Source organism: Nesoenas mayeri (assembly GCF_963082525.1).
Source record: "Nesoenas mayeri genome assembly, chromosome: 27".
In the NCBI taxonomy this organism is placed as follows: Eukaryota; Metazoa; Chordata; class Aves; order Columbiformes; family Columbidae; genus Nesoenas; species Nesoenas mayeri.
The window spans coordinates 4,709,402-4,736,258 of record NC_137555.1 but is presented as its reverse complement, the minus strand read 5'-3'; the positions used below and the strand labels follow the sequence as shown (position 1 = coordinate 4,736,258).

The window sequence follows — 26,857 nt, the reverse complement described above, 5'->3', positions numbered from 1 at the left end:
TTAGCGCCCGCGGCGCGGCCCCGGGACCGGCCCCGCGCCCTCCTCCGGCCCCGCGCCCCGCTCCGGCCCCGCCTCCCGCTCCGGCCCCGCCTCCCGCTCCGGCTCCCGGCCCGGCTCCGGCTCCGGCTCCGGCTCCGAGCAGGTGCTGTCCTCCTCGGCGGTGGAGCTGCAGGGACACGGAGCGGTGCCTCAGCCCCGGGGCTCACCGTATATCCCCCCAGAACCACCCCATCCCTGGGGATCACACCTCGTACCCGCCGAGATCACCCTCAGCCCTGCTGAATCTCTTCATTTCCCCCCAGCATCACCTCAGCCCCGGGGATCACCGCGTCCCCATCCCGTGTCCCCATCCCGTGCCCTCCAGGAGCCTGCGGCAGGGGGTCCCCACTCACCCCTCACTGCTGGGGGGCTGCTGGCCGGAGCGCCAGCCCAGCCGCTGCAGGACGATGCAGACGGCCCCGACGAGGAGGAGCAGGAGGGTGCAGGAGCCCAGCAGCATCCAGGTCAGCGACATCTCCCCCAGCGCTTCCTGCTCGTTGACACCTGGCGGGGGACGGGGCTGCCACCCCCTGCCTGTGCCAGGGACCCCAGCCCGGCACCTGCCCCCGCACCGCGGTACTGACCCTTGTCCAACCCGGGGATGCTGCTGTCGATGCTGCCCCCGTGGCGCGCTCCCCACTGCCGGCAGTCGGGGGGCTTCCAGCCGGGCTGGCAGTGGCAGTGCTTCTTGTTGTTGCACACCTGGAAAGCCCAGGGCGGGTGCCAAAATTTGGCAATGAATTCATGCAGTGATTCTGCTGTCCAGACCAGCATCGGTCTCGCTGCCACCGGTCAGGCTGGGACAAGGCTACGCGCACTGACAGGCATTCGGGCAATTCAGGGAGCGTATCGGACAAGACACACACCACGAAGTGTGGGCTCTCATAGCCTTGAGGCGTCGAACACGCATGGAACACCCTCCTTTTTTCCCCCTCCATAAACCAAACAAACCACCAAATTCTCCGCTTAGGTGACTAAAGCCCCACTACATTTTGATAGGGGCTTTAGGACCATGCACTAGCTGACAGGGTCAGGATTTTGTGCAGTCTGAGCCCCGAACGGGTCTGTGAGCAGGACCCACAGCAGCCGTCCCCACGGAGCCACCCGCCCCAGTGACGCGCGGTGACTTACGCCGTGGCCGTGACACTTGGTTTTGCTGTCACAGTCGTACCCCAGGACCGCGTGCGGGTGACAAGTGTTGTTGATACACACCTAGAAAAACCAGAGCAGTTCCAGCTCAGTGGTTTCACCGTCTCAGCCCACCAGACCTATGTCCCAAAAGGAGTCAAAGTGTGCTATTACACCTCTGCAAGAACAACAGCAGTGCTTTGGAAAAGCTACGGCTACCTCGGGGTTGTCTAATGCGGACACCGTGCAAACCTTTAATGTCATGTTTGTGTGTTTCAACAGTGTTTGGGAATATCAAGTACACTCACACTGCAAAGAAGCAAGAACTTCCTGAAACCTTGTTAACAATTACAATTGGTACCTGTCATTTTAGATGATTATAAAATGTTTTCTTACCTTTTCATAACCACACTTTGTACCTGGTGGAATCACAAGAGGATCCAGCCTTGTTGGTGCATAGAAATAATCCAAAGAGACACATAAATCCTTGTTCACTTTGGCATAGCTGACTGCAGCCGCCTGCGATGTAAACGGGGAGCTGTACGGGTACGTGCAGATCAACTTTCCACACCTGAGATTCCTGGAAGAGCCATTTGCAGAGCATGTGTATCACACACACACATACACATACACATATATATATGCTGCCTGATAAACACTAGAAACATTGAAAAGCACAGCGCAAATCTGGAGCATCGCATGACAAGAAAAGCGAGCAAGGCTGGGAAGTCCAAGAGAGGAGCCGTGATGTGAGACAACGCACTACGAACAAGAACGAGCCCGTAGCCGTGCACTGCTCCGCGGATCCCAGCACCGAGCGCGGCCCCGGTGCCTCCCCGTCCGTGACGCCCCCATTACACACCCGTTCTAGGGGAGCCCGCTCCCCTGGGCGTACCTCCAAAGGCACCGCTTGAAGCCTGTTCTGGGCTGGTACCCGCAGTGTCCAAACCTGTCCCGCTGGCTGTTGAACTCCTCGTAACAAGCCACGGGAGCGCTCCTCGAAGCTGCGAGATTAGCAGTGATATTTATTATCACTTAAAGGAACACAAAGGGACATACCATGGTATCTAATAACTGCTTAATTTTTCATCCTGCTCACAGCTGAACACGGATGCTGTTCGCTAATTAGAGAAAACACCTGTCCCTGAACTGGCAAACCCGCATCAGTCCCGACCTCCCGAGAACAGGACTAGCGACGAGCCGGTGAGCGCCCCGGTAACTTCACTCACAGCTCAGGATTCGTCCTTTTTTTGTTGCTGTTTCCATTGTTATTGGTGAATAATTGAGGGAGCTACGTGCTACTGAAGTGCATATTAACCAGGTTGAAACCAGAGCTGGAAACGCTTCCTAGAGCCGTGTCCTCCCTGGGTGCCCCCGCCGCCCCCACCCTCCTGTGGGTCCCGCCCCCCAGGCAGCGCAGCCCCCGCTCCCGTCCTGTCCCCGGCTGCGGGGACACGGGCACACGTGTGGCAGGAGCGTGTCCCCAGCGCCCACGGCACACACGGGCAAGTGCCACCGCTGAGCCCCCGGCCTCCACGGGACTGCACATGGTTCGGGCTCAGGGGGAAGCACCAGAAACAAGTTGCCAACCAACCACAAACCCCCATTGCCACCGAAACCAGGATAAAAAGTCACAGCGAGACCGACCCGAGGTCAGGACCTTAAAGAGTAAAGACACAAACTGAGCATCACTCCTGCTGTGGCTGCCGCCCCCCGGGCAGCACCAGCGGCACCAGCGGCACCGGCGGCACCAGTTACCTGTCCCGTAGAGCCGCTGGCACTGCAGGTCGGGCGAGCGGCAGCGTCCCTTGTAGCAGTAGCCGGTGCCGCGCTCGCAGTCGTGCCCGTCCTGCACGTACAGGTCGGGCGGGCAGGACGCGGAGGAGCCGTCGCAGAGCTCGGGCAGGTCGCACTGCGCGTCAGCGGGCGGGCGGCACGGCGCGTTCTGGCGCTTGAGCTGGGGGCACAACGGGCTCTGCTCGGCACCCCTGCGCGGACACCCCTCCCCAGGGACGTTCCTCCTCACGGGGACCCCGGAGCTGAGCGGGAAAACCCTTCCCCGGGAACCGCTGCCATTGCCCGGCGGGAAGCTTGTCCATTCTTCGTGTTATTTCCCCCAAAATAAGTAATGATCTTGCGATAATCATAAAAATGTGCCTTACCTGACATTTATCACAACACAACCCAGAGGAACACTGCGCTCCTGGCTGGAACCGACATCTTCTAGTACAGCAATTATCCTTCAAGCATGCCTGAGGAACATTGCAAGACCACATTATTCTACTTACTTGTTCCCCTTGAGCTTTTTACTGTCAGAGGTCGTCCCCTTCCCCTCAACCCCAACAGGGGCACTGTCTCACAGAATAACGTGGGCAAAGCTGCCGTGAGGTGGATGCCAACACAGAAACCACCTACAACCAGACACAATCCTTGGGCTGGTCGCTACTTCACCTGCGCCCGTAGCCCGAGGGCTCACGCCTCTGAACATACAGATGACACAGACGTACAGACGGCACAGACGGCACAGACGGAACAGACACGGTGCTGAGCGCAGTGCCCGCGCACGCACCCGGTTGCGGCCGCAGTCGCACTGCTCGCCGCGCTCCACCACGCCGTTGCCGCAGACGGGCGCGCGCCGGTAGGCCAGCCCGGTCAGGCGGGGCCGGCTGAACAGGCAGGCGCCCCCGCTGTGCTTCAGGAAGATCTCAAAGTCGCTGACACTGCAGGAGCTGAAGGCTTTTGCCCCACTGAAAAAGCTGAAACAAAGCCGTTCCCCGTACTTGTCTGTGTTACATCTGCCCCGTTCACCCTCAAAATCTCTGCGCAACGCAGGGATTTGTTCAGGTGCTGGCCCGTGTGCAACGGTCCCCGGGTGTTCCCAAACTCACAGCGCCGCGGGGGTCATGATGCAGACGGGCGCGGGGCAGCGGCACCTCGCGGAGTGGTCGTAGGCCATGCCCAGGCTGCGCCCCAGCATCTGCGCCAGCAGGATGGAGAAGGACTCCAGCGTCACGGCGCCCTGGAGCTGCAGGAGAGAGCGGGGCGGTCTGGCCACTGTCCCCGTGGTGACCCCAGCACGGTGGGACACAGGTGTCACCGTCACCGTACCACAGCCACGGCGCCCGCCGCCTCCCGCTGGCACGCGCCTCCCGGGGTCGCTGAGCCCTCGAGCGCTGCCCAGTCCCGGTACCTGGAACACGCGTGCGCTCAGCGGCTGCCCAGCTGGGTCACCGCAGGTCCTGCGGGTAACGGGGGTCGCGGGTCTGCGCAGCCCGAGCCCCCGGTCCCGCCCCCCCCCGCAGCCCCCGGAGCCGCTGCTGGGCCAGGGCAGAGACTGCGGCCGCAGCGGAGCCACCGGCTGCCGGGACGGGCGGCACGATCGGGCACCGTCCATCACCACCGAGAGGCGGCTGGGAGGTGTGTCCGCACAAAATACTTCCAGAATAGTAAGGAATTGGGTAATATGTAAGAAATAGTTTTCTTTTTAATAAAACATGCCTTATGGGAAGCTTTATACTTCAACCTACATTGGTTTGACTGATTTCTACTACGTAACCTTTAACGAGTAAGAAAACGTTGATCTTACACTAAGAGATAAGCGATGTCATACGACGGCACAGTGAGATGTGACTGTTTCCACCGTAAAAATCGCCACAGAAGTTCTCGCGCTTCCCCTTCCGTCGGTATTTTGTTCTCCGTCCACAGCTCCAGGGAGGACAGCACGACGGTGACGTTGAGGGGACTGAACATCTGAAAGCGCAACAGGGGGAGCGCCGCTCGCACACCCCCGCGCGGGGTTACAGCTCCGTGCACAACAGACCGCGCCAGAAAAGCGACCGTCAGCCGCTGAGCTACACCCGCACCACACACAGCCGGCACCGCGACGGCGCAGTCCAGGACGCCTTAAAACGTGGGGCTGCGGCTGCCCCGGGGCGAACAAACAACACAACTTACATTGTTGACTAAATTGAAGACCTGGATTATCTTCTGCGTTGCAGCACTGGCGTCTGAACCCATATGGTTATACTGAAAAACAACCCAGGAGGACACAAACGTGGACAAGGCATTTACCAGGATGGAACAGCACGTCGCTGAAACGCTGAGATGATTGCCAGCACCCAGCCCGGTAACGTGGGCTGAAAATTCTCCTTTCTTTCTTAAAATCCATAGTACATGTAACTTTTCCAAAGGGAAAACAAACGCATTGAAAAGCCAGGAAATGGCACCATTTCTGTGCCCACAGAAGTCGGGCAAAACGAGGAGGAAACGAGTGGCACGAACTTACCAAAGCCTTGTCCAAAACCACGTACACCTTGAAGAACTTGGGAGCTCGTGCTTCAGCTGAGAGCGGCTGCAAGAGAAAACGGTGTCCAGTGCCGTTCGGTTCCGTGTTCTGCAGGCACCTCATTCCCGAGGTTGCTGCGCTGCTCCAGCGGCCGTGCAGAAGCCACGCTGGGGCGCTGCCCTCAGACCAGCACCAGGTACGAACTGGTACGAATCAGCACAAGGTAGGAACTAGTACAAACCAGCACAAGGTAGGAACTGGTACAACAGAGCAATTCTGACTTTTTCAGCAGCTGCTCTAATGCCTCCCGTTGGGAATTAAATGAGTAACGATCCCGGCGACACAATGTCATAAGCACCAGCACTGCCAAACAGCCCCATCTCTGTCCGGACAGACACCAGCCAAGGCTTCTGCGGGATCGGGCCCCTCCTCGTGTGACAGGGACACCGGCAGGATCGTGACAACCGGCACCGCTCACCTCGACGTACGGCAGCGCCTGGACCATCTCCTCGGCGTTCAGCTCGCCCGGGTCCCTCTCGGGGTGGCTGCTGGCGAAGACGGCACCCACCGTGTTCGCGTCCCTCATTCGGTACACGAAGTGCTCGAACGTGGGGGAGTAGCCCAGGGGCTCGATGCCGTAGGTGACGTTCTCAAACTGCAGCAAGCCCCTGCCCGCGGGACGGCACTGGCCGTTTGCCACCGGGCAAGTGCGGCAGCGCCCGGCGGCACCAACGGCAGCGCGGGGGGGGCGGTTCGGTACCTGAGCCCCGAGCAGATGCTGAGGGTCACGGTGGAGCTGGGGAAGCCCTCGATGTACCCCTGGTAGTAGCAGCCGCCCTGCACCGCGACAGAGGACAAGGAGCCCCTTCCGCGGCCCCCACCCGACACCCCAACACGTGTGCTGGGCGGCAGAGACACACTGCAACGCTGACAAAAACCCAGAGCAACCCAAGGTTACCTTGATGCGGGGTGAACCAGAGTGCAAAGGCCCCTTCTCATTAGACAGGTAAATCCTGAAATCATCAGACAAAAAGACCCTACAAAAGAAAGGCGTTAGATGAAGCACTTAGAGCGGCTCCTCCTACCCGGCTTCTTCAGGTCCTGCCGCCTGCGCCGCGGCACTGCAGACCCAGAACCGGTGGCACCAGGGATCGCGGGCACAGCGACCCCGACCCCTCCTCCACGTGCACGCCAGAGCTCAGCCCAGCGCCCGGGACAGGGCGCCGTGAAGCCGACTGACTCACTGCTGCCGCAGGCGGACGGTGTACGGCCTCCCGTCTATGTCGAGGACGTAGGACAACGCGTCCTTGTGCGCGCAGGAAGGGGGAGAAAGGGAGACTCAGAACCTCGACTTCAGGAGAACGTGCTCCGGGGGCAAGTGGAAACGCGGAGCGCGAGCACGGGGGCTCGGTGCTTCCCAGGGGCAGGCGCAGCCTCGGCAGTGCCAGCACCCGTGGCCTCCGTCACAGCCCCAGCGCACCTGTGCCCCCCAGCGCACCTGTGCCCCCCCGTGCCCCTGTGCCCCCAGCGGCCCCCGTACCGTGGTGTTTCCGGGCAGCAGCCGCGGGACCACGCGCTGGGGCAGCACCGGGGAGCCTGCAGAGAGACCCGGCGTGCTGAACCCGGGGAGCGGGGCCCGGGGCCCCCGGGACCCCCACACTCACACAGCAGCAGCGCCAGCAGCAGCAGCGCCCGGCGCGGCCCCATCGCACGTTTAACAGCCCCGTCACCCATTTAACGGCCCCGTCGCCCCGTTTAACGGCCCCACCGCACGTTTAACGGCCCCACCCGCGCGGGAAAGCAGAGGCGGGACCAGAGCACTGTACAAAACCTCAGCTTTATTGCTCGTTCTCACACGGGGTGGGGAACAGCCCTTTGCCGGAGCCCGGAGCGGCGCGGGGAGCAGAGCGGGGTGCCACCGTGTCCCCCTGCAGCGGGCACAGGGACAGGCGCACACTTACAAAGGGAAGTCAGTAGTCATCTCATTGTTCAACACATGTAAAATCCCGGCTATTTCCGCCCCCGGGATCGCAGCCCCACGCCGCCGCCCTCCAGCGTGGCCCCCGCGCAGTACAAAACCCCATCGAGTACAAGGCACCGTTTTCAGCATAGTTTGGGTTCAATACAATGAGGTGCATCCCTCCCGCTGGCTGCCCCGCGGGAGCTGCCGCCTGCAGCTGCCGAGCAACGGACAGACGGACGGACAGACAGACAGCCAGCCCAAACCGAGGAGAAGTAGGAAGTAATTATCTTGGGACAAACAGAAGACCCCTACAAGTATGTCTGGTAATATTCTAGGTGATGTTTTACATATTTTAATAGTGTTATAAATCTTTGTTTATGGGAAACCACAGGAGTTCAAGTATTTTATTACTGCAAATGCAAACACTATGTATATATATATATTTATATATGTATTTACAGAGGAAAATAATTCTTTTGGCGATACTATGGGGTTTTAGAGACTGAGTTTGCACTCGGGGGCTGGCACAAAGTGAAGAGCCAAGCACTCTTTCCGGTGCTTGTTCCATGTTAGCACGTCTGCGCACGGGGAGGGGGCAGCAGCGACCGGGCTCCTGCGCGAGGAGCTCCGGGGGGCCGGGGGGGGCTGCGTTCTCCGTGTTCTGCAGGGACTGCTGCTCAGGCTTCGGACTCACATTAAAACCTAAGAGCACCCTGGGTTTTAAAACTAAAGTATGGCCGTGCCATTTCGTACCTTGATTTTCATTGCCTGTTCATGGTATTAGTGGAAATTAGTAAAGGATTCTCGTTTAGCAACTCACGATTACTAATCTAAAACCATTAGTGCTCATACAGCACAGCTTACTGTCAGTCAGCATGAAAGTAGGAATTTAAGTGCATTATTACACATCAATAAACATATATACATGCATAAACATGTTTACAGTATATTTATCTTCCTCTGAAAAAGTACGCTGAGACCTTGTTTCACCTGTGCTGTCAATGTGGGAATGGATGACGCTTCCCAGTCCACGCAAAAGAGGTTTCAATTAAGCAGCCAGAACTGCTTGTTCTGAAATGAGCACAGGCGACTTCAGTTCTTCACTGCGCATTTGGAAACCAGACAATTTCGTTATCGGGGCTCATCGCGGAAAGGGGGAACCCAAAGCGACTCCCAAGCGCGTCCCGCTGGGCATCGCGCGCTTGCAAACGGCGCCGCGAGCGAGGGGCTGTGCGCCCGCGCCCCGCGGCGCTGGCAGAGGTATTGCGTTTGAAGGGTCACGTTCCTCGTTTCCGTATCTCGTCTGCCTCACCCCGGGAGGCCGGTGTCCGGGACGACCAGAGGGAAAACCACAGCGCCGGCCCCGTCTCGGTGAACGTGTCGGCTCACAGGAGCCCCGAGCCAGCAGCTATTTGGGAGGCAGCGGTGCCGGCCGGGACGGGAGGTAATGGGGTCCCTGAGGGGCGCTCCTCTGCTGCGGGGGCGGCGGCCTGCGGGGACAGAACCCGCTCAGTGCCGGACCGCGGCGGGACCGGCAATGAGAAATGAGAACCTTCTGCTCAACGCTAATGAGAAATGACCCTGGGCTCCCCCATGACATTCACAAATCAGCAAAATGACACATTTTCGAGTCATTTATTTTTTAAACTGCGTATTTTGAGAAGCATTTTATTCACCTGTGCGCAGGGCTAATCTGGCCCCAGAAAAGTGTTCTGAAACACGTTAATCTCAATGAGGCTGCGACAGGCGCAAAATGAATGCTGCGGGTAATAGCGCTTTAGTCCCCCAGCGTGAAATGAAGGAGAAATTTCTTCCAATAAAGGTCAGTCCCGCGTGCATACGGTACGTGATGAAACACCCCCGTGCTTACAGAAACGAAGGCAATGACAATCTACGTATATCAGCACAAGCGCCAATAGTTATTTGCAATAACTCAACCCACCTTGTCGGCAGCTTCTGCGGCTGCGGTGCCTGGTATTGCGGGGTCCTGTAGTAGGGCGGGTGGTAAACCTGCTGAGGATGCTGGTTAACCGGGTACGACGGAGCAGGAAAGGTGTTCGGTTCCATATTCTACGAAGAAAACAAAGCGAGAATGTTCACAAATATTCACATAGGGAATGGAAACATTTGTTTCCTCAGTTAAGTGACGTTTAAGGCCATATACAAATAAACCTGGGAAAGTCAGAGTTGCTCTTTCCTTCTGAGAAACTCAGTGGAAAGAAGCAGCAATCTGAAAAGTACTGCATTTTGGAAAAAGCAGAAAGGCCAATCATAACAAGCGCTTCATTTGTCCTGCAAAGCGCTCTGGCTGCTCGGTGCATCCGGAGAGAATCGGGCGCAACGGCGGGGCCGAGGGGCTGGCGGGGGGGCCGAGGGGCTGGCGGGGGGGCCGAGGGGAGCAGAGCAGGTGACCTGCTCGCCAGCCCAGCAACAGCCCTGGAAAAGCTGAAGCAGTGGGAAACGGAGGAGTTCTCCACACACACCTCGGGAAACAATCCTCCTCAGCCCAGAGAAAACCCGATGTGCAGACAAGAAGAAATAAAGTACCTTAGAAGCTTTTATTAGGGCAAAAATCACATAAACTGCCTCCCTTATGAAACAGGGAGCGAGCGAAGCGGCGGGAAGCACTGTTCGTACCGTGGGAGCGGCGCGGGCGGGGAACGGCGCGCCGTGCGGGACGCCCCGCGGCGGGAGGGCTCTCTGCTCCTCTGCTCGGGGGGGCGGCGGCTGGCGGGACCTGGAACGCAGGGACAGGGACGCCGTGAGCACATCAGCACAGGGACGCGCGGCCCACGCGGGTGAGCGACCGCAGCGAACGCCGCACGGCAGGATGACGGCATGGCCACGCGCCTCAAACCACACAACCCCTTTTCTGTTCGGGACTACGGCAGCTTAGTTTTATCACCTTACACCAAAAGGGGACCCAAAAATAAAAACCCACCGCCACGTGTAAACAAACGTCTGTGGACTATTTGAAAGGGCAGAGGAGGAGGTGAAAAGGAGACCGTACTTACGAATGGCAGCGTGACATTAAGCTCCTGTAGCATCGCTTCAGCCTGTCCCTCTTGGCAAACGCCAGAGCAGCAGCTGCGAGCAGCGGCAGCACCAGGAAAAAGAACACGAGCAGCCCATTCCTCAGCGAGGTGTCTTTGTCCGATGGGGACGAAACGATGGAAGAAAAAGCGTTATCACCACTTGACTCATGTAGCAGTGAATATTTGGTAGGACTGGTTCTACAACTATTTTCCATTTTCCATAGAAGAAAAACTAAAGAATCCAGTCAATCTGCAAGACACATGCCCACATATATTATTTTCTGATTGTCCTTTCACAAGGACTGTCTGGTCAAAGATGAAAGAACTGCACATGCCGTGAAACCCTGGCCTATAACAGCATATTGATTTACTAAATCAATACCTAATTTTTCTTCCACTACATTACTGCGAACATCTTATGAGCTCAACTGAAAAAGGAAAACAGAGCTGCTGCCCTCTGATCCTTAATCTCCCTCTTCTCCTGCCATTGTTTGCTGCAGGCGAAGAACCCGGGTTCTTAACCTCCTCTGCCTTTCTACATGCAGCAAACTTCTCCTCTGCGGGCTGCTCAAAACCAGCCTTTCCTTTCCTCGTGTGACGATCAATACAGCGGCGACTCGTCACCGTGCGCTGCCCGGGCAGGCGCCACCCTGCCTGCGCCGCGGTGCCAGCGGCAGCTCAGCGCTGCGTGTCCCCGTGGAGACGCACGGACACCCACACCCACCGACCTGAGCCCGCTTTTTGTCATTTGTTTGGCTCCAAGAACAGAAGGGGCTCCAGTTCCCAGCCCGGACCCGGAGGAGCCCAAGGGGGCACAAGTCACCTGCAGGCATTTAAACCAGCCCAGTTTCCAAAGCCTCCACTGGAACTGTTGAGAGAGGAGAGTGGCCAAGGGCCCCCCCGCGGCACCGCAGCCCCCCGGCAGTACTTGCCATGGTACGGAGAGCCGCCGTCCAGGCTTCCCCCGTAGCCCTTTTTGTCACAGAAGGGGGGGGCCCAGCCCGCATCACAGTGACAGTTCCTGTTGTTGTTGCACACCTGTGTTTGAACACAAACGTCACCATAAGCTCTACCAAAATATTCAGTTTCTATACATTTAAAAGGCATGTGCAGGAGCCACGACCATCCACCCAGCCCCTTCTGTCCCACCGGGCCTGGAGCACGTCAACCGGCGACTCAGCGCGGCACAGCCCGGCCAGGCGGCCGCAGTCGCGCAGCGCTACTCAGGATGAGCTCCCAGCGACCGGCCGTCCCGGCGGCGCAGCGACCGCGGCTGTTCCATTTCATTTTGTGAGATGCAGAGTTTCAAATTACATTAGTAATACTGGAAAAATTGGGAATTCTTCTTGCCTGGCAAAAAAATATCATCCTAAGAGCTTCAGTCAAATATGTGTTGATATTTGCTGTGGGCTGTCTTGCCCAGAGACATTTTATAGTGTTTTACAGTTAAACTAAAAATTACTGTCCGCCATTTTAAAACTTGCTCAACTTACATAACTTTGGCCCAATTTTTTGCTACTCCTAAAGCCACTTTTCCCATTAACAGCAGCTTTTCATGGCAAAACCCATCCCCAAGATCCCCATAGAACTTTCTTAATCACTGCACCTAGCACCATGATTATACCACAGTAGCTACAGTCTCAAACAGAGAAGGGGAACTTCCTAGGTGCAAAAAATGCTTTAGACACTACGGATTAAGCACAATTTCCACGTGTCTGGGTCAAACCGGGACCCTGGACTGAGAAGGCGTGTCTGTGCGCTGCACGTGACTGTCCCTGAGCCGCTGTCCGCAGGAGAAGCCGCTCACCCCGTGGCCGTGGCACTGCCGCTGCACGTCGCAGTCGTAGTTGAGGACCGAGGCGCTCACGCACTGGAAGTGCCGGCAGACCTGGGGGCAGAGACGCGCCGTGAGCCCCGGGCACGGCGCCCGCGCTCCCGCAGCGCTGCGGGCTGTCAGGCCAGCCGGATTTCAACCCAGAGTTGTCTTAAAGGCGCCTGTGTGTGCCCAGCTCCTCCTGCCCCCCGACAGAGCGAGGATCCTGGCTCTTCGTTTCCTTGGCCTCGTCTATAAACGAGAGGCTCACTACATTTCTTCCGCACATGCACTACGCAGTGTGGGGAACAAACAGGCTCGCTCGGTTCCGCATTAACTACCGGCACCAAAAAAATCAACGGCCATAAATACTCATGAAACAACGCAGCCGAAAATTATCCACATAAACCCCAAATTATTACTCTAAGAAATCACTTTTTACTCACTCATTACCTTTCCAGCACCACATTTGGTGCCTTCGTTCACCATTCCCGGGTCCGGGACATCCGAGCCCAGCTGGAAATCCACCCCCCAGCACGTGGTGCCTCCGACGGGAGTCAGGATAATAGCGGGCTTAATGCCAAAAACGGGCATGGCCTTCACGTTTTCACACTGCAGCTTCCCACACATGGCGTTCCTACAACATCAACACGCGAATGCTGTAGTGACACTTCAATTCATTCTGAGAACACTATCACACATGTGAAATTATCTTTTCTTTCTACAGGAAGACACAGCTCGGAAACAAGAACAAGGGAACTGGCCAAACACGATGTAGCTGGGTCTCGTTTCAGTGCTGCAAGAGCACGGACTGATCGCTTCCTTACGCTAACAAAAACACGGAGTTGCTACTCATTGTTCCGCATGTGTGCAGCACCCAAATAAGGATTCTCAACGACACATTCAGGAACTTTTGGATGCTGTGGCCTCAACTCACCAGCTGGAGCATTTCTTGTAGTCGTGCCCGTGGAAGCCGCAGTTGCCAAATCTGTCACCCTTGGAATTCACTTCAGCAAAGCAAACGTTGGGGGCCGCTTTGGCTTCTGCAAACACCCCCCGACAGAGGAACCGAGTTAAACAGGGAAGGACCGTCTCACACCACCACATCTCCTTCACCAGACATTCACCCTGCCACCCCCAGTGCTCTCCATGCGGCCTACATAGCTGAAGAACGCGGTCAAACCAGTAAAGAGCTGACACTGTCAGCACCACATAGTTCTGTGTTCGAAAAAAGAGAGAACGACAGTCACACACTGAGTCTGTGATACCATTTGATATTTCTGCACGGTTTTTTCCAGCCCTGTATATCAGCTTCACTGTAACAGGAATGATCAGTGCAAGACAATCACTCCTTGGATCAGCAGCGCAGCACTAAATGTAACAAAGGAAGAACGAGTGAAGGCTAAGCCATATAAAAACCTATTTCAAATCATTTGCCAAAGCCGGCTGGTCTTTGGGACAGGAAAACAAGTAAACATATTTTAAGTAAACTTAATGTATTCTTTTAGCTCTGTCTCCTAGAAAAACGTTAACGCTGTGCTCTCCCTTACTTGGGCCAAAGATGTCCTGGCACTGCGCGTCGTAGTACTGGCAGACGCCGTTGTAGCAGTACGCCTCCTCGTGGTGGCACGGGTGCCCGTTCTGCACCGTGAAGTCCGGCTGGCAGAACTGGGACGTGCCGTTGCAGTACTCGGGGAGGTCACACTCGTTGTTACTCGCACGACACTCGGTTCCCCGAGAAAGGAGCTAAACAGAGAGGGGAGGGAGAAATCGCATCAGGAAACTGCACGGGAAAATACAGACCTTACAGCAGACACGAACACTGCACCTGACGCACAATGCACCAGAAAGGGACCGATCTGAAGCCCTTGTGGGGGCTACACGCGTGCACAACTCCCTCCCACAGAAGCCCTGGCCGGGCCGGCGCTCTCCCTTTCCCAGCCACCGAGGAACACTTCCAAATATGACATCCGAGTCTCCTACCTTGCAGTTTTTACAGCAGTCCCCATAGGCACACTGAGCGCCGTACCGGAGTCTGCAGGTACCCGGCTCACAGCAAGGGTCGCTTTCGCATTCCTGAAAGCAGACGTGCTGTGAGTGTGCAGCAACAGCACCGCCACCGTGCACTGTCCTCCCCCAGCACCCGTTAACACCCGCCACAGACCTTTGGCGAACCACAGTCACACTCCTCCCCGGCATCCACCAGCTTGTTCCCGCAGTACGGGACGCTGTAGGTTTCGTCGGGCTTGGGAACGTTGAGCAGGCAGTTGCCTCCTTTGTTGAGAGTCAGCTTCTCAAAGTCCTCCGCGCTGCAGCTGCTGAAGTTCCTCGACCCCCTGCCACAGAGAACACAGCGCACGTCCGCACTCAGCCAGCCCACGAGCATCCCCTCGGTTTGCACAAGTGCAACACGTGCTTTCTCCAGCAGCTGCAAGCGTGACACGGCTCTCTGCAGGAGCACTTGGAAGGTGACAGCAACCTGCAAAGTCTGACCCTCGGAGCGGCTCTTCCTTTGTCACCACTTACGATGCTCCAGAGCTCATGATGCAGCTGCTCGCTCCGCAGTGACACACACGCTCATCGTCGTGGTTCATCCCCAGGTTGTGTCCCAGCTCGTGAGCCATAATCGACGCAAACATCTGTATGCTGATTCTTCCAAACTGCACAGGAGCAAACCAGAGGAGAATCAGCAGACAGCGTACGCTGAGAAAGTCAGTGTTTGCTTATGTGCCAAAGACACTCCTGTCACTCCATCTCTACATTGACAGATTCTCAGACCAGCTGTGCCCGCTTTCCAACCACGTGCATGTTATTTGATGAGTAATCAGAGCCCTTAAACATATTTGGGACAGTACCTGACGAGCTCTGCCTTCCAGCACAGCTGCAATACGAACACAAGAACTAGAGCTCTCCACACCAGCCCAAATCTCCTTAAACAGGCAAACTCCAATTCCAGCACTTCTGTCACTAGTCCAAGAAAACAAGATTGCTGGGATTGCCAATTATCTGAGATCAGCAACTCATTAACGCTCTGCAGTCTCACACAGAGAGGCTGGTCAGCCGCAGCGACCGCGCCGGCCCAGCGGAGCCCAGAGAACACCCAGAGCTCAGAACATCGGGGACAAATCCCGGCCCTTCCTGAGCGCTGCACGGCGGGCAGGGGCAGCTGGGCAGAGGACGCAGCAGACCACGGGGAAGTTGTGGTCCAGAGATCATGGAAGGGCCAGAAATGGTTGGGGACAACAGAAAAGCCACTTCAGCTTAGTTATGACAGATTGTGCACGACCGGGAAGATTTCTGGAGTGCAAAACCCTTATCTGGATCACATTCACAGTATCACTGACGGTATCTCACCACGTTGATGCCTCCCGCGTGGCTCTTGGAGCACACCGTTCCGACATAGGCCATTCCCGCCGTGCCGCCGAACCCCTTCTTCCTACAGCGGGGAGACAAGGGCAAAGCGATCACCACAACGGCACCAGCAGCACCAGCGGCACAGCCTGCGCGGCAGCGCCCAGCGCGCCGCTCTGCTCGCAGGGCACACAACACGCGCTTCCCAGCTCCCCAGCACCAACACGGGCGCGCTGCTCGTGCTCCCTCCCCTGCGCCGGGCTGCGGGAGGCGCGCAGGGACTCGCGTCCTGGAAGGGCAGACACGGCAGCGCAGGGAGATGGACAGAACAACGGCACGTGTCAAAGCACACACCACGCGCGACACACACACTGCAGAAATAACTTCTTCTCCATTAAAGCGCAAGGATCACAAGAAACCTTCTTTAAAAAGCTTAAGTTGACTTGGAGTATTTACACGAGTACATAAACCACAGCGGATCGCCCTGGATTCTCTGCTGAGACGCAGCGGCTGCTTGTGGCACCGCGGCAGACGGGAACAGGACAAGCGCCTCAGGAGCGGAGGGGAAGGAAGCGCCACTCACAGAACGAACTGGGCGCTGTCGTGTCGCCGGCGCTGCACAAGGTTCTTCTCTCGCCACTGCACAAAGTTTGCCAGCACGTCACCAGCACCTCCGTCTGTGCTAATTATGTTCTCATACTTCCAGATCTCCAGACCGACCAGCACAATGCGGATGTTCAACATGATGTACATCTGGGGGGAAAAAAAGATAAGTATTTCTGGAGACCTTCGGGTAAGAAGTGGTTTGGCATTACACGTCTAATTGCAAGAATCTACTTTTTCTGCTTGGGTTTGCCATTTCTTAAAAAGTTAGTACACAATCCGCATCACTGTGATTTCGCCTTAGATCAGCTACAGGATCAACGCCCAAATGCCGCACTATAAGAAAACCCAAAGCAGAAACGCTCCCACTTACACTGTCGAGGAAGTTTGCCAGCTGCACCATGTGCTCTCTTACTTCTGTTTCGCTCTTCCCAAAATCCTCAAACTGCAAGACAAAGAAACTTAGTCAAGAAGAGAAAAGACAAAGAGTTAGGAAAATAAGAACAAAACGTTTGAAGACTCCTGACATGAAAAACAGTTTTGCCTGGCTCCAAATCTTCTGCCAAGAAGACGCTAATCCAGACAGCGGCACCTTCATCGCTGCTGCTCAACAGACCTGCCGCGTGTTCTCCCCACGTCACCCGGCTCTTGCTGACAAACCCCCGTGTCTGACGGGTTCCCCTCTGCCCGAGCAGCACAGAGCGCGGTGCTGCGCCCTGCGGCTCCGCAGCCCCGGCTGCAGCGCCCGCGCTGCCCCGGCCCCTTCGGAGGAGTGACACACAGCCCCCACCTTTTCTTTATCCACAACTATGAACAGCTCCACGTATCTCGTCTGATGCAGGACTGCTCTCTTGCTCTGTGGAAAGAAGTGTTAGACAACTTTAATTTTACCAATTCAAGTGTAAGGGAAAAAAAATAATCGTCATATTTCACTTGCTAGAGCCAGTGGTTTGAGGCACACCCAAAGCACACGGTGCCAAGAGGAAAACAAGCCAAACCCAGGCTGTAATCCAACACAACGACAATTTCACCATGTTTTACACTAAAATTTAGCTGCACAATGCTTTCCTGTGTTTCAAAAGCAAGGAATCTTTCCACTTTCCACACAGGTTTCTTTGGGGAGCCACCGAACGCTTTTGTAGAGGAGCAGAAAGGTACTAACAGGGAAACGCCAACACGACGCTTTTCATAGTCGCTGTGGGGCTGTTCCTGCACAGCCGTCTCTGAACGACACCCCCCTCCACACCCAGCCGCTGCTCCCATTGTCAGGAGAGCAGGATCAACACCATGGCACTGCTGGCTTCTGGTGCAGTGCTGCGCTAACGAACGTCCCCGGCGAGGGCCGCGTTCCGCCATGAACAGCCCAAAAAGCTCTGCCCGTGAACACCCGACCAGCACAGCGGCAGCATCGCGGAACCACAGCCGCCTTGTCCAGGACCCCAGCCCCGCAGCAGCGCCAAGGCCCCCGAACCAGAGCCCGCCAGGTATGCGCTAAGCCCCAGGAAAGCTGATAAGCCGCTTCTGCACTCTCAGCCGAGCGCTCACAAAAGCCAGCACAGGCCTGCAGAGCACAGGGCAGCACTCACGCGCAGCAGCTGCGTCGCGTGGGGACGGGGGCTCTCGGCGCGCTCCCTTTCGCCATCCGCGGCCGCCACCCCACACGTCGTGGGCTCCTTCTTCACGTCATCCAACCGATACAGAATGTGTTCAGAGCCAGAAGAGGGATCCATGGGCTCAATCCCGTAGGTGATGTTCCCTATTGTCACCAAACCCCTGAAATACAGTAGAGCGTGAAAAATTCTTGCGCTGAGCACAGAGGACACTTACTCAGATTTTCACAGTAGAACAAAGGAACAGTTATTCTTTGCTAACTAAGGCGTATCTCAGTCCTTGCAAAGCAGCGTGCTTCATCTCAAGCCTGAAAGCAGCCTTTCACTGGACAGGGCCTCATAAATACACTAAATTAAACATTTTTGTAAGAGGCTGCAATGCCCCAGTAATTAAATCGCAAGCCTCGAGCAGCAATGTTTTAGTTCAAGTACACTATTGCCACTCTGGTGTTCGACATGGCACCGCAAAAAAACAGTGTCCCAAAACCTACAGATATTACCCCAAAGCAGAAAAAAATTCCCATCAAATTTGAAGCATACAAGATTAAGGGACAATTCTGTAAAATTTGCAGATACAAGATTAAGGACAATGCTGTAAAATTTACAGCCTAGTGTTTGACTTCTCATTTCTGCACTTTGTAGTAACCATCTACGCAAATCAGAAAATAAGCCAAAATTTGTGTCAACGGACAATGTAACTGTGCTCTGATTGTTCAGCGTTATTCAGCTTATTTAACGGCATCGCGAGTATCTGCCCGGGATGTGAATCGGGGGCAGCACAGGTCACAGCGGGCTGCGCGGAGGCACGGAGCGCCGCCGACCCCGCGGGCTGCGCTGGGGCTGAAAGCGGGGCAAGGACCGCGGGTGAGGTTCAGGGAGACCCGCGCGGCGCTACCTGAGCCCCGAGCAGGTGCTGACGGCGACCACCGAGTCCAGGGAGCCCTCCACGTAGCCCTGGTAGTGGCAGTGATCCTGCGCGGGGAGACACGGGCCGTCACACGCACCGCCCGCCTGCGTGCCCCCAGCCGCCCCGCAGCGTCGAGCCGTGCCCGCCACCCGCTACAACTGCGGAACACCGTGGGCTTCACGTCAAATCTTCTACACGCCTTCTCTCCGCAGTCTGTAGCTCCTAACGCACTTCAGCTCCACAACGTAACAGAATTCCCTTTGCCAACATGCCCCTGAGAATTCCCTCACCTGCCCTCACAGCCCAAGGACTCGGACACAAGGAGCTGCTCGGTCACCTTCAGCAAGGGTGTAAGATGGAAATCCTACCTGCACATCTGGACGTTCAGACTGCAACTTTCCCTCCTTGTTATAGGTATAAACTGTGAAATCTTTGGGCAGCAGTTCTCTGTAAGGAAAGGGGAGAGGGAATACGAGGAGCATTTCATGAAATGAATATTGCAACTAAACAAAGGAACATTCAAAAGGAAAACCCTCAAAAATTAACAAAGAAATTGTGCGTTTCCACAGCAAAACCCAAGATATTAGGCTGGCAGACCTACTGATGAAATCACATCAATCACCTCACTCTGGATAACTAAAACAAGCATCAAAACCAATTAAATTGTGCTAAAAGCTTGCTTTTATGCAGGAAAACATAATCATAGCAGTGCTGCACAGATCTGCTGCACGTGGTTCCCCTGCCCGGTTCCGGACGGCAGCGCACTGGGACCGTCTCCCACGACCACCGCTGCTGACCCCGACTGCAAACCCACTCAGCTCCCACGGTTCCGAGGGAATCCCTGGGGGCTTGTGCATTTAGATAATTACATCCCTTGCCTATGATTAGGGCAGTTCTAAGAAGCAATAGCCTGATAAACGGTAACTTGCTGTTGCTGCAAGTAGCCCTTTAAAAATGAAGCTTAAGCAGACATCTATATTGTCTGTAAGTTATGGTTATTAAGGCCTTGGGATACAAGGTCAGTTTCCTCATTTATTAGCATTCTTGTGCTACTGAGACAGGAAAGAAATCCCTAAAACAACACACAAAACCCAGAGGAAAGGGAAAATATTGACTCGAAATAGAGTTCGGTTTGTTTATTTTGAGCTGTCACCCGCTGCCCAAGCGGCACCTCCGCCATGGGGACGGCCCCGCGCTGCCGCTCGTCGGCCCCGCGCGTGCGACTCCGCACCCTGTGGGTGTGACCGCACTGCTCGGAGCGCCTCCAGAACCGGAGCGCACAGAACCTGCTGTCTGGACGCAACACGTGGGATTTAATAATCTAAAGAACTCATCACTTACTCGTTCTTTTCTAGATGTATTGTGTGTTCTTTTCCCTCTATCTCAACTGCATACGACACCTTGTCCTGGAGATAAAAAAAGTTGCATTTTACTCATGTTAATGAACACAATGCTCTTTGAAACCAACAACATTTTGGCAGAAAACAGCCTCTGAGAGCCCGATTACCGCTATGACTAGAGCATCCCCAGCACTGCTGTCACCCTCCGCAACCCGGGACTGCTCTGCACTGTCACCCCTCACAGACAGGGCTGCAGCTGCTGGAGATGCAGCTGATACCAATGACACGTGAACCGGTTCCCAGAGGATGCAGAACGCGGAGCTGCCCGTCCCGTCGCGCGGGTTCCAGGGGCGCCGGGGGCTCCGGCAGCTCCTGCAGCGAGGCGCTGCCACAGCTGCCGGGGCTGCGCGGGCTGCCCGCGCCCAGCGGACACGTCCACGCGCCAGGACTGACGGACACCGAGCTATGAAACCCCCTCCCACCCTGCAGGCTGCTCCAGGCGTGCGGGCCAGCCCGAAACCCCCGTCCAGAACCCGGCAGCCCCGCCTGGGTAAGCGGGGACCAGGCACATGAAGGAAGCGAATTCAAAATAGCTTTGTGGTTTCCTATTCCTTGTTTCCAAGAGTTCCACAGAAAAACTCCTGGTTACAGCTGGAGAGAACAGCACCGTTTGTTACTGAGCATTCCCAGTGAGCCGGGAATGTCCGGGTTCCACAGACCCGCGTCAGCCAAGTGCTGCACGCAGCAACCAGGGGCCTTAAACACTAAGCGGATAAGCTGAGTCGCATGAGCACCACATTAAATATCGCAGCAGGAGCTCCAGTCACCGACTGCAATAAACTGCAAGGCATTTTTGTTAACATTAAATTCTGCCAGTGTTTGTAAGATTTGTGACTAAACTAAATTCCGTAAAAGCAGCTGGTCTAATCCAAACACTTCGAAGTGCGCAGCCCTCGGTTACGTGGCTACAGCAAATCGATGCAGGTTGGCAGATGCTGCTGGACGCTGGCTGGTCCCAGCCCTGCTCACAGGGCTACAGAGCTGGCCCGGGCTGCCCAGGGCCCCCCGGCCAGATTTTGAGCAGCTCCCAGGATAATGATTCTACCACCTCTCCGAAACTCTTCCTAGTGCTTAACAACCCTCCTTATGCAACTTTTACACCCAGATCAAAAATCCCTTGCAGCAACCCGTACGCTCTGCAGCAGGGAGGTGTTTAGTGCAGCACAGCTGAAGGCAATGCTAGATGTAACGCGTTTTGTAAAGACGGATGCTTCTTTGCCCCAGACGAGTCCGGCAGCGTTTTGTGGCATTTCAGGTCACTTTTGGGTGGACCGCACTAGGACACAGACACCAAACGGAAAGCATTTTTAGGAGTGCCCAGTACCTGCGCCGAGGAGACACTGGAAGCCTCTCGCCGTTCTCTGCCCAACCTCTGCGGGACCACGACTTCATAGGAAGACAAGAGAGAAACCTGCTGGAAACCTAGAAAGCAGAGCAGAAACAACTCCAATCACCGTCTGACAAGTATCTGTCTCGCACGGCACCACCTTCCACCAGTAGCAACCGGAGCGTTTCCCAAAGCGGGTCAGCGCAGACAGAATTCGTCCAAGGGCGCGGGGAAGCGCCACAACCAGGCGTCCTGTGCTTTATATCACTCTATACATTGTTTGCATATGCAGCCTCAGCCAGATGCCCTGACTGAACAACCACCAAACCAAAGTCTACAGTCCAAGTTTCCTTTACCAGGCATCGGTTTGTGCAAGGAATTGTTCTATGTCGAGCGTGTAAACAACAACAGGCACGGATGTGAACGCTTCTCCCGCGGCAGGAGCCCGGCCCCGCGGCCGCGGCGGGACCAGAGCCGCGGCTTCAGCGGCTCACGGCGATGCCAGCGGTGAACTCACCGGAGCAGCCCGGCCCGCAGACGGGAAGGGAACAGCCACCCCCGTGTCACCTGTCTCCAGAAACAACCCCGCACGTCAGGGATGCGCATCCCTTTGGGGCACATGGACGCAACGCAGCACACCTGTTTGTAAAACAGCACTTTGGCCACACAAGCAGAGGAACAACATAGTGCACATAGCACAGCGGGAGCTGCATTAATTACAGTTGGAAAAAAGGTACCAAAAATCAGAGATAAAGTTCCTGAAAACAGTCCTTATGTTCACAGCAGCTATAACGCAGTGTGACAGCTCCCCGGGCTGAGAAGAGGGGAGGGAAGGCGGACCCACCAGAGTCCCCGCTCCCCAAATACCTCTGCCCACGCGCCGTTCCCCAGCACACGTTCCACTCACACCCAGTCCCGAGCTCTCACGAGTCGCTGCTCTGCACTTGTCACCTCCCGTTGCCACCCACGAGTGCCCTCGTTATTGGGGACGTGACCCTGCGGCACCCGGGCAGTTTCGGAGCATCTCTAAGGACACGCGCCACAGAGGCGGCCACGCTGGCTCACCCGCAGCGCTCCCCAAGCCGCGTCCCTCCCCAAAAGCTGCTTGGAAGCAGAAAACAAAGGCGTGAGCCACACGAGGCCAGTGAAGCTGGGAGGGGTTTCGGGAAGAGCCCTCTGGCCACGGACAGGCCCCGCTCTGTGTCACCGTCGCTGCAGGAGCCGCTGCAGGTACAGCGACTTCTCCCCCTCATTGTGGGCACAATTCAGCAGAGGAGGAGGGTGTGTTTGTCCTGACTAACACAGTGCTTCCCATTACAAGATAAAATATAAGGGTAGGAAGGAACCACCTTGCTTTCTACTGGAACTAAAGAGAGAAAAGTTAAAAGTTCAAACCGAATGCAAATAACTTTCAGTTCTCTTTCCTCTTCTGGCAGAAAATACCCTTTCTCCCCCACGTTCAGTACAGACCGAACTGACAACAAGGCTGGTGATGCGGAGAAGAGACACGCGTTTGTTCAGCCAGGACAGGGCAGCGTGCAGTCCGGACACCCATAGCACAACGTAAAGCTGGTTTAACTCATCACAATCACAGAAAGGTAGAAGTGACAGCAAAAAAACAAACGCAGATCCCCAGCTGTTTTCCACGTAAGATGTTTCAAGACATTGATATTCTGTTTTCCTAAGATACGCTATTTTTTGTAGCTTTTTCTCCACTCCTTTTGAGAAACTTCACTGTAATACAGTAAGTGCGGTTCTCAAGCACAAATCTTTCAGTAGCTTGCAGAACTCCCGGTGCTCAGGTTCCTCCTGCTCTGGCCGGGCCGTGCTGCACATCGGCACTGACAACACGCTGACTGTCATTCATTCCCGGGTGTAACGCTGGATGAGATTGTCTTTCCAAGGAGAAAAAACCCAATTTCATCCCCTATATGTATCTTGTCCTCATTAAAGGCTGCCTTTAATTGCCCGCAACTGGGAAGACGTGAGTCACAGTCCCCTCCCAGCCCAGCGCCACGGCAGGAATTGGCGCTGGCCCCGCGGCGTGCCGCAGCGTGAAATCACGGGAAGGCGCCGCGGCCGCGCCGGCTCCGCCGCCCCACCGAACCCCTTCCCGAGCCGCGCAGGGAGGCCGAACACGCACCCTTCAATGAAACAAACAGAAATGGGGAAGTTTAGACTGTAACACCACAGAACACACCGATTTCACCAAAACAAGCTCATCGCGCGGGCAGCCGAGCGGCTCAGACGCAGACAGAGCGGGGTGCGCAGGGAACCACCGCTCCCCCGCGCGAGGGCACCCAGTGCAGCCACTCCCTTGTTCTTCAATCCACCCGAACCTCCAGGGTGGGAAGGGGGCCAGGACCAAACCAGCAGCACACAGAATTAGGCACTGCTAACGCGTGCCTGGATTTGTCCTGTGCCACATCCACCCCAGGGACTACTGGCCACTCTACTACAAATGCAGAGCCCTGACGAAAACCATATTAAACCCAGAGCGCCGGTTAGCAGCGACGAGTTGTAGTCTTCTGTGAGCTGTGTGCACCGCTGAGTCAAAAGCTGCACACTGCTAAAGCATTAGATACACAAACTCATTAAATTACCATTGTTATAATCAATTCCAATTAACAGATGAGGCCGGCTGCACCACCCACGCGACACGTGGGCAGCAGCCCAGCTGTTCTCCTGCTCCTCCTCGGGGCTTTTCTTCCAGCTCCTCCCTCCCTGACCCCAGTGTTCGCGCCAGGCACGGCTCCGGTGTCAGGGCCTTTTGGGAAGCAGAAGATGACCAGCCAGCATGGCAAGAGAGCCAAGTTCATCTACTGACTGCCTGCTCACCTGGAATATTTGTTTGCCATTAAAGCCGGCAAGAGCAGTTAACTTAATTGCTCGTAGTACCTTACTGGAGTGCTGGATGTTAATGGGGACATTGAGCTCTTCTACAGCAACATTTCCCAGAGTTTTCTGCGGGTGGCACCGAACGCTCTGCTTCGGGCGGCGCGGCCTCTGCACCCGCCACCACAGCGACCACAGCGAGCACGTTCATGCACAGGACCCGGTGCAGTTCAGCAAACAAACTCTTTAATTTCAGCTTGAGAAATGAGAATGATCAAGACATGCAAAAATTACAAAGTTTCCCACTTCCTTTTTCTGGAAACAAAGCACTGCAAGGGGCAATGCTGGCTACACTGAAATTGTGTCTTTTTATTCTTCACATGGAAGAACTGACCACAGCCCCTCTTTTCCCTGCTGAGTGACGGTCCCCGATCCACTGCAGCCCGGGTGCGGCTGTCCTGCGAGCTGAACCAAGGAAACACCGCAACCAAACTCTGCATCTGCCCAGGAACTCAAACCAAAGCCTTCAGGCACTTCAAGGATTCCTTCAAGAAATGGTAAAGCGTGGCTACAACATCCTGATGTGGATACAACAGCAAGTACTGAGGAAGAGACCAAGCAGCAAAACCCATGGTCCCTGCCCATGGCAGTGCCACACGGCTTCTTCATGAATTTATACAGCCAGACGCTGAGGCCTCCTATGGACACAAACACGAGGGGAAAATCGACACTGTACACATCCCTTAAGGCTACACATTGCTATATGATTGTGTTCATTCAGGAATTTTCAATTAGCAGCTTCCGGTGACAGCCACGTCTGCCTCACATCCCTGTTTACCGGGAGCGCCCACAGCACTTACGTTCCAACCCGAACGCCGGAGATGCCTGGGACAAACTGAGACGGGTGACTCGTTTCTCCCCGCTCCTTGCACTCAGACCCGAGACACGCAGGTCTGTTGTCTTATCTGATATCTGTTCTCTTCCATGGCAGAGCTGGCACTGTCAGCTGCCACACAACTGGGGACTCTTGACCGGCGTTTCCTCCCACCCGCAGGTGGAACTAAAATACTGCTCCCCAAAACACCAACCAGCCCACTGGACGCACGAGCATCCGATAACCCCTAGATGCGCCGATAACCCCTAGATGCGCTGATAACCCCTAGATGCGCCGATAACCCCTAGATGCGCCGATAACCCCTGGATGTGCCGTTTGAGCCTTCTGTCCTGGCGGGGCAGCGCCCACATGCTGTGCCACGAGCCGCCTTTCGCAGCTCACACGGGCCCCGACACAGCACCCCACGCAGAGACACCCAACAGAGCGCAGCGCCCCAGCACCAACGGCGACGGGGGAGATTCCTCAGTCAGGGAGCCCTGGCTCTAAACCCATGTGTTAATGATAAACACAGAGGAGGAAAACGACAACAGAGGAGACATGTCTGCCCTTTGTGTATATATAACATCGGAATCAGCACCATAAAAGCCCATAAACTGTTTCAATTCATAAAGAGCTCGTAAAGGGAGCAGCAGAGCATCAGCTCGTTAAAAGCCCATTAAGGGAGCAGTCCCCATTCAGCCGTGGCTGCAGGACGCAGCCCTGTCCTCCCTGGGGACAGCAGGTGCCCCAGGGCGGCATGTCCGGCCTCAGGCCACCCAGACAGAGAGGGGGGACACGGGTCCCTGCTCTGTCCCTTGAAACGCGTGTTCTGTCACCTCCACGCAGAACTGCACATCTCGGGCAGGGGAAATGACACAGCTGCACTCAGGATCCGCTCACAGCAACATTTCTGGGAGGCCGGTGAAGACTCTGCCCGCCCTCGGCAGTGCCACGGGCTGTCCTCACACGGACCGTCACCTGCTGCGCCCGAGCACGGGCGGTGCTGAGCACGGGGGTGCTGAGCACGGACGGTGCGGGGAGAGGCCGCGGTTCCCCGGACACCTACAGACCCGAGCGGGAGTGCGGGAGCCGCCAGCCCACCGGCCGAGGTCGCTGAGCGCCGGTCCGGTCAGGACAACGCCGCGCTGCCCCGGCGCGTCGCGGCCACACGCAGCGCCCCGGGCGCGTCCCGGCAGCGCCACCTGCTCCGCCACACGCCGTGACCCGTGACCGGCCAGGGCGATCCCCCGGCCCGGAGCACCGGGGGCGGAGCGGGACCCCGGCCCCGGCACGAGGAACGGCGGATCTCCCACCGCACCTGCACCCCGGGCCGAGGGGAAGGGAAGGGAAGGGAAGGGAAGGGAAGGGAAGGGAAGGGAAGGGAAGGGAAGGGAAGGGAAGGGAAGGGAAGGGAAAGCGGCGGCCGGAGCCCCTCGGCTGGCCCCGGAGCCAGGCCAGGCCCGGGGGTGACGAGGCGGGGACCCGACCCCGCGGAGGGGCCCGATCCCCGCGGAGGGGCCCGATCCCGGCACGGGCCCGATCCCCGCGGTCCAGCCCCGCTCCGGTCACTCACCCGCGCGGCCCGGCTGCCCGGGCACGGCCAGCAGCAGCAGGCACAGGCAGCTCCGCGCCGCCCAGGCCCAGGCCCCAGCCATGGCGCTGCCCGTCCGCACCGCCCCTCCCGCCC

The 26,857-nt window shown here is 56.4% G+C and overlaps 2 protein-coding genes across 2 annotated transcripts; both read right to left on the bottom strand.

The window, feature by feature from the left end:
* LOC308050267 (disintegrin and metalloproteinase domain-containing protein 32-like) lies at positions 1–8,180 on the bottom strand (the record flags this gene model as incomplete). The annotated part of the gene is made up of 20 exons (XM_080360285.1): positions 1–166; positions 393–543; positions 600–741; positions 1,171–1,251; positions 1,564–1,747; positions 2,063–2,171; positions 2,926–3,124; positions 3,737–3,914; positions 4,056–4,192; positions 4,276–4,357; positions 4,754–4,917; positions 5,122–5,193; positions 5,453–5,518; positions 5,931–6,120; positions 6,213–6,289; positions 6,411–6,489; positions 6,697–6,758; positions 6,993–7,048; positions 7,308–7,380; positions 8,169–8,180. The coding sequence occupies 20 exons, from the start codon at positions 8,178–8,180 to the stop codon at positions 1–3; spliced, it is 2,280 nt and encodes a 759-aa protein (XP_080216411.1).
* LOC308050200 (disintegrin and metalloproteinase domain-containing protein 9-like) lies at positions 7,289–26,857 on the bottom strand. The gene is made up of 22 exons (XM_080360208.1): positions 26,744–26,857; positions 21,459–21,556; positions 20,076–20,140; positions 19,103–19,181; positions 18,723–18,799; positions 17,804–17,990; positions 17,008–17,073; positions 16,591–16,662; positions 16,198–16,367; positions 15,618–15,699; positions 14,790–14,923; positions 14,428–14,599; positions 14,247–14,339; positions 13,814–14,009; positions 13,201–13,306; positions 12,717–12,900; positions 12,258–12,338; positions 11,383–11,488; positions 10,430–10,562; positions 10,053–10,152; positions 9,358–9,485; positions 7,289–8,905 (listed from the first exon to the last, which is right to left on the bottom strand). The coding sequence occupies exons 1-22, from the start codon at positions 26,823–26,825 to the stop codon at positions 8,824–8,826; spliced, it is 2,493 nt and encodes an 830-aa protein (XP_080216334.1). The 5' UTR covers positions 26,826–26,857; the 3' UTR covers positions 7,289–8,823.

Coding starts and splice junctions, on each gene's coding strand:
- LOC308050200 (XM_080360208.1), bottom strand. CDS start 26,825: ATGGCTGGGGCCTGGGCCTGGGCGGCGCGGAGCTGCCTGTGCCTGCTG. Junction 17,991..18,722: donor AGCACCTGCTCGGGGCTCAG/GTAGCGCCGCGC, acceptor ACTGTATTTCAG/GGGTTTGGTGACAATAGGGA. Junction 10,153..10,429: donor TTAATGTCACGCTGCCATTC/GTAAGTACGGTC, acceptor CCTGCGTTCCAG/GTCCCGCCAGCCGCCGCCCC.